Consider the following 12,892-nt stretch of genomic DNA (forward strand, 5'->3'; position numbering starts at 1 on the left):
TGTTTCTCCTTAGTAGAGGGATCAATAACCACGGAACAGCTTTAAGGTAAGGAGTGGGAGGTTTAGAAGGAATCTGAAGAAAACTCTTTGCACCCAGGGGCTTGTATTTGGATCTCAAAAGGGTGGTAGAGATGTGAACCCTCAAGATATTTCCGAACAATTTAAATGATGACTTGAAACACCATTTGGGACAATGTGGAAAATGGGATTAGAATAGGTGGATGATTCCTGCTCAACTAGGATGGGCTGAAGGGAGTCCTTCCATGTGTGGAATGGGAGATTGGGTACCTCAAGAGTGTCAATTGTTGGGGACTGAAATCTGTCCTTTTAAAACTTTGGTGTATGATGGGCACTAGGAACGACGTGATTATTTGATTAGATTTTATTTCTTCGATTGCTAAATATTTGACCCTTTTTGGTTTGATGACTCTAGGGCAAACCCAGCGGACACTTATTTGTTTATCAAAAGGAAGGTATCCTCCCACTGTTCGGTATGCACGCCCAAAGCGTCAGCTTCAGTCAGGCAAGTGGTGTGCTCTTGACATTTCCTCCCCACTGTTTCTCGGTGCTGGAGAAGAAGCCCATCAGTTCACATCATGACAAGCGAAGCTCCCTGTCCACAAGGCGAAAGCCTCCAGGTTTTCAAGGGGACCTTTATCCATGCCACTCACACTTCCCCAATGGAAACGCTCACCCCTCGTATCCTGGGAGTTAACAGGATGGGAAAGGTGAGCACCTGTGTTTCAAATTTCCCATTTCCATCAAAGCGTTACAATGGAAGGGCGAAATCGGATGCTAAATTGGGGTGTTTTGGTTTTAGGTGTGCGCCGAACGGCGCTGCATGATTTGAGATTCTCGTTTAAAACAAAGCGTTACAGTGGAAGGGCGAGATCGGTTGTGAAATTGGGATGATTTGTCTTCAGGAGTGCATCGAACAGTGCTGCATGATTTCAGATTTTTTAAAAAAGCGTTACGTACAAAAGTATGTAATCCTTCTCTTTATTAGTCCAGGTATTGAACAGGAAAGGAGTTTGTGATTGAGCTGCAAATAATGTTATTTAAGTCACTGTCGGAGTACTGTGTAAATCTGTGGTCACCACACTACAGGATGGACTTGACAAGAGGATGTTTTCTGTCACTGATCCAAATGTCATGATCAGCTGGCTCCTGGCTGTGGGAGGCGGTGTGTTAGTTCATTTATTAGCCGTGCTTCCTCACGGTGCGTGGGATCTGGGTTTAGTCGCAGCTTCGGGCGACTGTCTGTGTGCAGTTTGCACATTCTCTTACGTGGGTTTCCTCGCACAGTCCAAAGATGTGCAGGTCAGGTGGATTGGCCGTGGGAAATTGCCCATAGTGTCCAGGTTAGCCATGGGGAATAAAAATTGCTGGAAATGCTAGCAGGTCCGGCTGCATCTGCGGAGAGAAATCAGAGTTAACATTTCTGGTCGAGTGACACATGGAGGATTGCAGCGCTTTCGGATAAGGCTTGAATCAGCGTGGACTCGATGGGCCGAATGATCTGATCCCACACTGTAAGGACTTCAATATCACCCTGTGGTTTGCAAGGTGTAACAACCTGATTTGCGTAAAAATCTATATCTTACGATACAAGGGTCAGAGCACTGTACAGGTTCCAACACTTATGCTGGAAATCTGATACAAAACCAGAAATTGCTGGTTCTGTGGCAGCACCTGTGGAGAGAGGCTGATAAATCCGCGGAGTTTCTCCAGCGATTTCTGTTTTTATTTGTAATTTAGGGAATTGTATTTGTATGGTCTCCGTGAGACAATTTCTAATCGTGGTATAATCTCTGTATGAGAATTTGTACTCTGTAACATTTCGACATATGGTGGTAAGCTCCAGTTATCGTTTTTATTTCTTGATTGAGAATCCAGGGTCCATAGTCCAGGACATAAAACGAGTACATACACAGATTACTAAAGTGGTTCTGTACACTCTTTGCTTTTCCCCTTCTGGTTCAAATATGCTTTCTCGTTATTCAAAGGACCAATGGATGGTATCTTGGCAAATATATGTCATGAGCCAGGCACATTGTCAAATCTCTTATCGTGTCTCCTCAGTCAGGACCAGTTTGAGCTCTAGTGGAGAAACATTGAACCAAACAGTGCAGGTAGAGGCAGTTTGGCTCATTATGTCTGACTCGCCCTTTTAGTAAAGCTGTCTAATTATTTTCACTTCGCGTGCTCTTTCTAAATGACGGATGCAAATATTTCGACTTCAAGTATTTATCGTTGCTGGGCGTTACAACTGAATCTGGTCCAATCACCCTTTCGGGCAGCACATTCTGGATCACGATGGACTGGGATGGACTAAGTTAAACGTCACATAACACCAGATTATCGCCCAACAGGTTTATTTCCAAATATGAGATGAATCGTTTCAGTTGCATGACACTGTAATCTTTTGCCATAAATTCTGTGACGTATGATCTGGCTCCACAATGGCCTGATGAAGGAGCGCTCTGAAAACTAGTGCTTCCGGTTGGACTACAACCTGGTGTGTGATTTTTAACATTCTGGATCATAATGGTGTACAATGAAATATTGTTTTCTTTATGTTACGCCAATTCTTTTAGCTGCCATATTAAATCTGCGTACGATTGATTACTGACCTCGCTGCTACATGAAACAGTTTCTCTGTATTTACTCTTACGATTTTAAACAAAAATCCCACTCACCTGCCCTCGTTGAAACAAAATAAGCCATAATTTTGGCTTGAGTCTATTACCTGCCCTCGACCTCTTCATTTCCAACTGCCGCAGGGACATTAGCCACCTCAACCTGTCTACCCCCCTCCCCCACTCCAACCTCTCACCCTCACAACACGCAGCCCTCCAATCCCTCTGCTCCAATCCCAACCTCACCATCAAGCCGGCCGATAAAGGGGGCACAGTGGTAGTCTGGCGCACTGACCTCTACACCGCTGAAGCCAAACGCCAACTCGAGGACACCTCTTCCTACTGCCCACTCGACCATGACCCCACCCCCCATCACCAAACCATCATCTCCCAGACCATACAGAACCTCATCACCTCAGGAAATCTCCCACCCACAGCTTCCAACCTCATAGTCCGGGAACCCCGCACTGCCCGGTTCTACCTCCTTCCCAAGATCCACAAGCCTGACCACCCTGGCCGACTCATTGTCTCAGCATGCTCCTGCCCCACTGAACTTATCTCTACCTACCTCGACACTGTCCTATCCCCCCGAGTCCAGGAATTCCCCACATACGTATGAGATACCACCCACGCCCTCCACCTCCTCCAAGACTTCCGTTTCCCCGGCCCCCAATGCTTCATCTTCACCATGGATATCCAATCCCTCTACACCTCCATCCGCCATGACCAGGGCCTCAAAGCCCTCCATTTTTTCCTCTCCAGACGTCCCCAACAGTACCCTTCCACCGACACTCTCATTCGCTTGGCCAAACTGGTCCTCACCCTTAACAATTTCTCCTTCGAATCCTCCCACTTCCTCCAGACCAAAGGGGTAGCCATGGGCACACGTATGGGCCCCAGCTATGCCTGTCTCTTTGTTGGCTACGTAGAACAGTTGATCTTCCGTAATTACACCGGCACAACTCCCCACCCCTTCCTCCGCTACATTGATGACTGCATTGGCGCCACCTTGTGCTCCCGCGAGGAGGTTGAGCAATTCATCAACTTCACCAACAATTGCACCCTGACGTTAAATTTACCTGGACCATCTCTGACACCTCCCTCCCCTTCCTGGACCTCTCCATCTCCATTAGTGACGACCGACTTGACACTGACATTTTTTACAAACCCACCGACTCCCACAGCTACCTGGATTACACCTCTTCCCACCCTATCTCTTGCAAAAATGCCATCCCGTATTCCCAATTCCTCCACCTCCTCCGTATCTGCTCCCAGGAGGACCAGTTCCACCACAGAACACACCAGATGGCCTCCTTCTTTAGAGACCGCAATTTCCCTTCCCACGTGGTTAAAGATGCCCTCCAACGCATCTCGTCCACATCCCGCATCTCCGCCCTCAGACCCCACCCCTCCAACCGTAACAAGGATAGAACGCCCCTGGTGCTCACCTTCCACCCTACAAACCTCCGCATAAACCAAATCATCCGCCGACATTTCTGCCACCTCCAAAAAGACCCCACCACCAGGGATATATTTCCCTCCCCACCCCTTTCCACCTTCCGCAAAGACCGTTCCCTCCGTGACTACCTGGTCAGGTCCACACCCCCCTACGACCCACCCTCCCATCCTGGCACTTGTATTCGTTGCTCCCGATGCGGTCTCCTCTACATTGGGGAGACTGGACGCCTCCTAGCAGAGCGCTTTAGGGAACATCTCCGAGACACCCGCACCAATCAACCCAACCGCCCCGTGGCCCAACATTTCAACTCCCCCTCCCACTCTGCCGAGGACATGGAGGTCTTGGGCCTCCTTCACCGCCGCTCCCTCACCGCCAGATGCCTGGAGGAAGAACGCCTCATCTTCCGCCTCAGAACACTTCAACCCCAGGGCATCAATGTGGACTTCAACAACTTCCTCATTTCCCCTTCCCCCACCTCATCCTAGTTTCAAACTTCCAGTCACGATGACTTGTCCGGACTTGTCCAATCTGCCCAGCTCCTTTTCCACCTATCCACTCCACCCTCTCCTCCCTGACCTATCACCTTCATCTCCTCCCCCACTCACCCATTGTACTCTATGCTATCTCTCCCCACCCCCACCCTCCCCTAGCTTATCTCTCCACGCTTCAGGCTCTCTGCCTTTATTCCTGATGAAGGGCGTTTGCCCGAAACGTCGATTTTGATGAAGCTCCTCGGATGCTGCCTGAACTGCTGTGTTCTTCCAGCACCATTGATCCAGAATCACCCAAATTTAACGCGAGTTGAACTTGGAAAACTCAATCACCACAGTCCACTGAGTGAACGAAAAAGAAATTCCACATCATCAAAACATGTTTTTCCCATCTGTAATCATTCACAGCACTTGGCAAATGCTGTAACCAAACCGATTTTGCACATCACGTGCTGTTGCATATCGTAACAAGTTATTATTTGTAGAAGTATTGTGATTGGGAAATGGATATTGCAGATATAACTGATTAAGTAACAACATGTAAAAAGCTTGCACTGAAATTTAGGGGGTGATGGAATTTGGAATAAAGTTATGAATTGAACAGGTTTGCAGACGTATATGGAATCTATTTGAGCAGGGATTGCTCGGTAGAACAGAACTTGAACACTGTTGGAAAGTTCAGTGCAACAATATACTAGATTACTTACAGTGTGGAAACAGGCCCTTCAGCCCAACAAGTCCACACCACCCCGCCGAAGCGCAACCCACCCATACCCTTACATTTACTCCTTACCTAACACTACGGGCAATTTAGCATGGCCAATTCACCTGACCTGCAACTCTTTGGACTGTGGGAGGAAACCGGAGCACCCGGAGGAAACCCACGCAGACACGGGGAGAACATGCAAACTCCACACAGTCAGTCGCCTGAGGCGGGAATTGAACCCGGGTCTCTGGCGCTGTGAGGCAGCAGTGCTAACCACCGTGCCGCCCACCCACCGTGCCGCACACTTTACTCATCAAAACATTATGTACATATGCAGATAATAAAGCAGTTCTGTACAGTCTTTGCATAAAAAAGAAAAAAAAAACAAACATTAACATTTAATATTCCCTGCAGTTATATAGTCATAGAGATGTACAGTATGGAAACAGAGCCTTTGGTCCAAACTGTCCATGCTGACCAGATATCCCAACCCAATCTAGTCCCACCTGCAAGCATCCAGCCCATATCCCTCCAAACCCTTCATATTTATACACCCATCCAGATGCCTTTTAAATGTTGCAATTGTACCAGCCTCCACCACTTCCTCTGGCAGCCCATTCCATACATGTACCACCTTCTGTGTGAAAAAGTTGCACCTTAGGTCTCTTTTATATCTTTCCCCTCTCACCCTAAAACTATGCCCTCTATTTTTGGACTCCCCCACCCCAGGGAAACAAATCTTGTCTACTTAGCCTATCCATATCCCTCATAACTTTATAAACCTCTAGAAGGTCACCCCTCAGCCTCCAACACTCCAGGGAAAACACCCCCAGCCTATTCAACCTCTCCTGAAAATGTGTTGCTGGAAAAGCGCATCAGGTCAGGCAGCATCCAGGGAACAGGAGAATCGATGTTTCGGGCATAAGCCCTATTCCTGAAGAAGGGCTTATGCCTGAAACGTCGATTCTCCTGTTCCCTGGATGCTGCCTGACCTGCTGCGCTTTTCCAGCAACACATTTTCAGCTCTGATCTCCAGCATCTGCAGACCTCACTTTCTCCTCAAAGTATTCAACCTCTCCCTATAGCTCAAATCCTCCAATCCTGGCAACATCCTTGTAAATCTTTTCTGAACCTTTTCAAATTTCACAGCATCCTTCCAATAGAAGGAGATCAGAATTGCATGCAATATTCCAACAGTGGCCTAACCAATGTCCTGTACAACTGCAACACGACCTCCCAACTCCTGTACTCAATACTCTGACCAATAAAGGAAAGCATACCAAACGCCTTCTTCACTATCCCAGCTACCTGCGACTCTACTTTCAAGGAGCTATGAACCTGCACTCCAAGATCTCTTTGTTCAGCAACACTCCCTAGGACCTTACCATTTAAGTGTATAAGTCCTGCTAAGATTTGCTTTCCCAAAATGCAGCACCTTGCATTTATCTAAATTAAACTCTATCTGCCACTTCTCAGCCTACTGGCCCATCTGATCAAGATCCTATTGTAATCTGAGGTAACCTTCTTGGCTATCCACTACACCTCCAATTTTGGTGTCATCTGCAAACTTAATGAGTATACCTCTTATACTTACATCCAAATCATTTATGTAACCGATGAAAAGTAGTGGCCCCAGTACCCATCCTTGTGGCACTCCACTGGTCACAGACCTCCAGTCTGAAAAACAACCCTCACCACCACCCTCTGTCATCTCCCTGTATTCCATGAGATCTAACCTTGCTAACCAGTCTCCCATGGGGAATTTTGTCATACGCCTTCCTAAAGTCCATACAGATTATGTTGTAGAAATGAAAGACAACTCTGACTCATGTATGGCACTATTTACCTTCATTCTGAGGCATTGAGAGGGTCTGATAACTGAAAAGACCCCTGTGCCATACTGTTCTATATTAAACCACTTTCCAGGCCTTCTTTGAAAAGATACATTCCAGAAGGGGGTGAGTGACCTCTCCATCCCCTGCATCCCCCAAGTTTCTTCAAGGGCAATGTGCAGTGGAGCATAGAGACTGGGTCTGACAAGGATCTGACAAGTAGTGCCCTTCTCACCACCAGCCAACTATATCTTGGTACTTATTGGAAAACTCTGATGATGAGGCATTCTGCCAAATGACTTTGACAATCTCCTCAGGGAACCACGCGACAGGATCCTTTTTCCGTAGGGTCTCGAGGATGTTATTTACTTCCTTGTGCTCTTGTGGTCCAAAGCGCTTTTCTTTGCAAATTAGTATATGAATGACAAGTGATATGAAACAGTCCAACTACATGGAGCAGTCTGCAGCACCAAGTCCAGACCCATCCTTCATAACACAGGGCTAGGTACTACCTCACATCGTGTTTGTGTACCAAAGATCTATGCACAGTTTGACACAGCCAAACATAAAGGTGACCATCAGGATGAAGGTGGCATTGGGTTCGCCTTCTCCTGCCTCTTATCCAGAGGTTTGTACCGTGGTGTCCCTGTGGATACGGTCTATCTTTGACCTTCAATGGAAGGTGGCTTGACTGACTACAACGGATGCAGGTTTGATTGGGCCAGACCTGCACCACATGCAGCAAAAGCAAGAGTACTTCATACCTTTAGTCTAGATTTTTACCCACAATAGAGAGGGAGCAGTGCTCCCACCTGCCCAGCTTCTGTCTCACCTTGGCGACACGCATCGCCCACATTTTTGCACACGCCCTGGCCCCGCTGAGCCGTAAACCCAGCACCTTCAGTTAGTCTGTGCTGACAATGAAGGGGATATAGGAGTGGTCAACCCAGTTCTCACTCTTGCCTCGATTTACCTTGGCCCCTGAGGCCAGTTTGAACCGGTTGCATGATTCTGCACATTGATGGAGTATCTGAGTGGAACATAGTGACATCATCCATGTACAGGGAGACTTAGATCTGCAGGCTGTCTGGAATAGTCGCATTCTTCCTGACAGACCCAGGTAAAAGCTCCATACAACACACAAATAAGGCAGGCAAGAGTGGGCAGCCCTGCCTGACTCCCAATCTGAGCGGGAGGCTTTCTGATTCCCACTTGTTGATTGAGATTGTACTAACGATGCTGGTGGAGAGCAGTTGGATCCAGTTGCAGATTCCCTCCCCAAAGTCCATTTGGAGAGCACACTCCCACATGTAAGTGTGCAATTTCCAGTCAAAGGCCTTATCCTGGTCCAGGCTGATGAGGCAGGAAGCCCCTCCCCCAGCCCTGCATGTGGGCATTCCTATTCCTGGGGAGCCCAATGCTCTCAGAGATCAACTGGCTGAGTACAGCTCAGTTTGGTTGGAGTGAATCACCCCTCCCAGAGCAGACCTGACCTGGTTGGCGATGATCTTAGACAGAACTTTATAATTCACATTCAACAGTGAGATTGGTCGCCAGTTTCTAATTTAGAGTAGTGCTGGAAAAGCACAGCAGGTCAGGCAGCATCCGAGGAGCAGGAAAATCAACATTTCGGGCAAAAGCCCTTCATCAGGAATGAAGGCAGGGAGCCTCCAGTGTGGAGAGATAAATGGAAGGGGTTGGGGCTGGGGAGAGGGCAGCAAAGAGTATAGTAGGTGTATAGGGGTGGGGATGAAGGTGATAGGTCAGAGAGGAGGGTGGGAGAAGGTAGCAAAGAGTACAATGGGTGGATGGGGGTGGGAATAAAGGTGATAGGTCAGAGAGGAAGGTGGAGTGGATAGGTGGGAAGGGATATTGGCAGGTAGGACAGGTCGTGAGAACAGTGCTGAGCTGGAAGGTTGGAGCTGGGGTGAGGTGGGGGGAGGGGTAATGAGGAAATTGGTGAAGTCCACATTGATGCCCTGGGGTTGAAGTGTTCCGAGGCGGAAGATGAGGCTTTCTTCCTCCAGGCGTCGGGTGGTGAGGGAGCAGCAGTGGAGGAGGCCCAGGACCTGTATGTCCTCGGCAGAGTGGGAGGGGCAGTTGAAGTGTTAGGCCACGGGGCGGTGGGATTGATTGGTGTGGCTGTCCCAGACATGTTCCCTAAAGCGCTCTGCGAGAAGAGTCCAGTCTCCCCAATGTAGAGGAGACCACATCGGGAGCAACAGATACAATAAATGACATTGGTGGATGTGCAGGTGAAGCTTTGATGGATGTGGAAGGCTCCTTTAGGACTTTGGATGGAGGTGAGGGAGGAGGTGTGGGCACAGGTTTTGCAATTCCTGCGGTGGCAGGGGAAGATGCCGGGGGGGGGTAATGGATTGTGGGGGGAGTGGACCTGACCAGGTAGTCATTGAGGGAACGGTCTTTACGGAAAGCAGAAAGGGATGGGGTGGGAAATATATTCCTGGTGGTGGGGTCTGTTTGGAAGTGGCGGAAACGTCGGCAAATGATGCGGTTTATGCGAAGTTTGGTAGGGTGGAAGGTGAGGACTGAGGGGTCTGTCCTCGTTACGGTTGGAGGGGTGGGGTTTTGAGGGACGAGGTGTGGGATGTGGATGAGATGCTTTGAAGGGCATGTTCAACCACGTGGGAAGGGAAACTGCGGTCTCTAAAGAAGGAAGCCATCTGGTGTATTCTGTGGCAATCCTCACTTTTGGCCAGTTTCTAATTTCCTACTGCTCCCCCTTCCACTTGGGGCTGAGAGTAATGATACTGTTCCTCATGGATTCACACATGCCAGAAGCATACTGTAATACACGTCCAGCAGGTCCTGGCCAATCTAGTCCCACAGAGCTGAAAACAACTTGGCCAGTAAGCCATTGCTTCTGAGAATTTTATTCTTTCTTAAGGACTCTTGAGATAGCGGCTTGTCCAGCATCTCCCGTGTGCTGTTGTCTAAGACAGAGAGAACAGGAATGACTGGGAGGCCATGCTGTCTGTGTGCTTTATGTCATACAGTCTGGCATAAAAGGATTTGCTGATCCTCAGGATGTCAGACTGAGATGACATAACAGAGCCATCATGTTTCTTCAAGCTGCTGAGCACAGAGCTCTCCCTGTGCACCTTCTGGAGATAGATACACAAGCATATCTCATCCTGTTCCATGGTGCAGACTCTTGACTGTTTCCCACCGATCTTCTGGAGACTCAAAGAGGGGTTTCACTCTTCTCCAACCTTTGTAGTCCTTTTCGAATTTCGCAATGTTTTCTGGGTCAGAGTTTCACAATCAGCTTCCACGAGCCCTAGCCAGCCTGCCGGTTATCTTAAAGCTGACAGTCGGCCAGCAGGAGGCAGTGGTTAGCGAAGAACACTGGACATTGGTGGATCCAATTGTGAACTCTTGGGACACAAACAGGAAATCTATCCTTGAGTGGCTGGACCCATTCTGGCTGTGACCAGGTGTATCTACGCTGCACTCCGACTACAGGGGTGCTGAAGAAGCCACGCAGCTTGGTGATTTTAGCCATTTTCCATTAGGAATCTGGAGCTGGAGTCCAGTTTGCTGCCAGTCCCTCCAGATTATCCATCTGCATCAATGATGCAGTTGAAGTCTCTGGTCAGAATGACTGACCTGGAATAGTGAGAGTTGCTGGCACTAAGATGGTGTTTTCCTCATCTTTTGGGATCCACCAGCTGTGTTGTAATTTCTGGTCATTTGTTTCCACCCACCCCCACGAAGTCTTGGGCAAGGCTTGTACAGGTGGCCTGATTTTTCAAACTGGTTGCAGCTCTTGGAATCCTGACAGTGCTTAGTCAGGTTAACAGTTACTGTTAACAGTTACTGGAGAGTGTCACTTTGCAGTCTGCTGCCATGTGCCCTAACCTCCCTCAGGGTTGGTACAGAGCGAAGCTGGCGGGGGGGGTGAAGAATATTCCAACTGGCATCCACCTTCAGGTCACCTTCTTCTTAAACATAATTTTATTAAAAAAAGGAAAATCTTTTTTTTTGAATATTACAATAAATACAAAACCAAAAAATTCAAACTAATATTTAAAAAATTGTTAATTACATGAATAAGAATCAACTAATAACTAAGCTAAAAAAGAAAAGTCTTAACAATAATAATAATGATTAATAACCATAATACAGCTCAGAAAGACAAAGCAATAGCCCTCGATCATCAAGTGCATACCTTTATAGATATTCATATGTTGGTCGTTCCTCCCCTCTGGATACCAGATTCATTACATAGAATTGCCATGGCTATACAAAGGCTCTTATTAGTATGGTGGACAAATCTGTACCCAGGTAGTCCAAAAAGGGCCGCCACGTCTTGTAGAAATTCTCAGTTTTATGCTGCACCATACTCGTAAGAAAGTCCAAGGGTATGTGCTCCATGACCAGCTTACGCCAGCCCGCCAACCCTGGGGGATTTTCTGACATCTACCCTAATAGAATGTTCTTTCTGGAAAAAAAATGTGAGGATACTGTAAAGCCTTTTTTTGCGCATCTAATGAAAGTGGACTAACAAAGCCAAGAAGAAGAGATACTGGGTCCATCTCCACTTCCGTCCCCGAGGCCTTCTGTATTTCGCCTACCACAGCGCGCCGGTATGCCTGCAGTCTGTGTCTGGACCAAAGACAATGAGTAAGGGTGCCCACACTCACTTTACATTTAGGACACATTGGAGATGCTCCTGCTTTAAATTTAGTGAGGTAGTCTGGGGCCAGATGGACCCTGTGGAGAATCTTCAACTGCAAGGTGTGGGTCCTGTTGCAAATCAAAACCCTTCTTGCATTTTTCTAGATATCCTCCTATATTTCAGAAGAGATCTCAATGTCCAACTCCCTCTCCCAGACCTTATAGAGTCATTCAGTCTTGTCCAAGGGACCCTCTCCCAATAGATGATAAGTGTTGCAAACAGATTATGTACCCTCAGCACTCAGCACCCTCTTCTCCATATTGGACCTACACGGATCAGTTAGAAGTGTGGTCTCTTGTTGTATGAAGTTTCTAACTTGAAAGAAATGAAAGAGGTCCCTCCTGGGCAATTCTTATTTCTGAGCCAACTGGTCAAAGGACATCAATATGTCCCCTTCGAATAAAACAGCCAGGCAAGACATGCCCCTAGCTGCCCATAGTTTAAACCCAGAATCCATCACCCCTGGCTGAAAGCCTGGCATGCCAACTATGGGTGTCAGAAATGATATTTTGGCAATAATGCCCTCCATGCCTTGACAGTATTGATGAGATGGAGGACGGGAAAAATTTCTGGCTGTAAGAGCTGCTTCTTTTTTTTTGAGGTATTTTAGGTGCCGGAGGTGATTTCCTCGAATTCCAGGAGCAGAAATTACTGTTTTATATGCTGTTGCATTGTTTTGGAACTTTTGAAAAAAAAGTCAAAACAACAGCAGTTTTAAAAGGGAGAAGAGCAGACAAAGGAAGCACATGGTGAGGTCATTGCAGGAGAGAGAGAGAGAGAGAACCTGCACAGTTACCGCCTTTGCTGTTTGAATTCGTGTATCGCTGGACATCGGAGTGATCTGGGAAAATTAACAAACAGTGAATTTCACAACTGATCTTGGAGGATCCGGTTAGGGCGAAGTTCACAGCACAGAATCAGATAAGTTAATTGTTGTTTTAAGTCTGTCCAAGAGAAAGGCTGCATTAGTGAATACAGTGGGTTCTTTCTTGATTATATATTTTTGGAGATAAGTCTCTTGATTAAACTTAAAATATAAGCCATAGCTATTAATTTAACCTGG

General features: G+C 47.4%; 1 protein-coding gene across 1 annotated transcript in view; it reads left to right on the forward strand.

Annotated features, from left to right (window-relative positions):
- The first annotated feature begins 545 nt into the window (after positions 1-545).
- gda (guanine deaminase) overlaps positions 546-12,892 on the forward strand; it is a 57,241-nt gene continuing 44,894 nt past the window's right edge. Inside the window, exon 1 of the mRNA XM_043716437.2 lies at positions 546-728. Coding sequence (XP_043572372.2) covers positions 597-728 — 132 coding nt within the window. The 5' untranslated portion in view covers positions 546-596. The remainder of the gene's footprint in view (positions 729-12,892) is intronic.

The sequence above is a fragment of the Chiloscyllium plagiosum genome, unplaced genomic scaffold (assembly GCF_037043375.1).
Source record: "Chiloscyllium plagiosum isolate Xiang-an unplaced genomic scaffold, Cpla_swu_hap1 HiC_scaffold_2, whole genome shotgun sequence".
Taxonomy (NCBI): Eukaryota; Metazoa; Chordata; class Chondrichthyes; order Orectolobiformes; family Hemiscylliidae; genus Chiloscyllium; species Chiloscyllium plagiosum.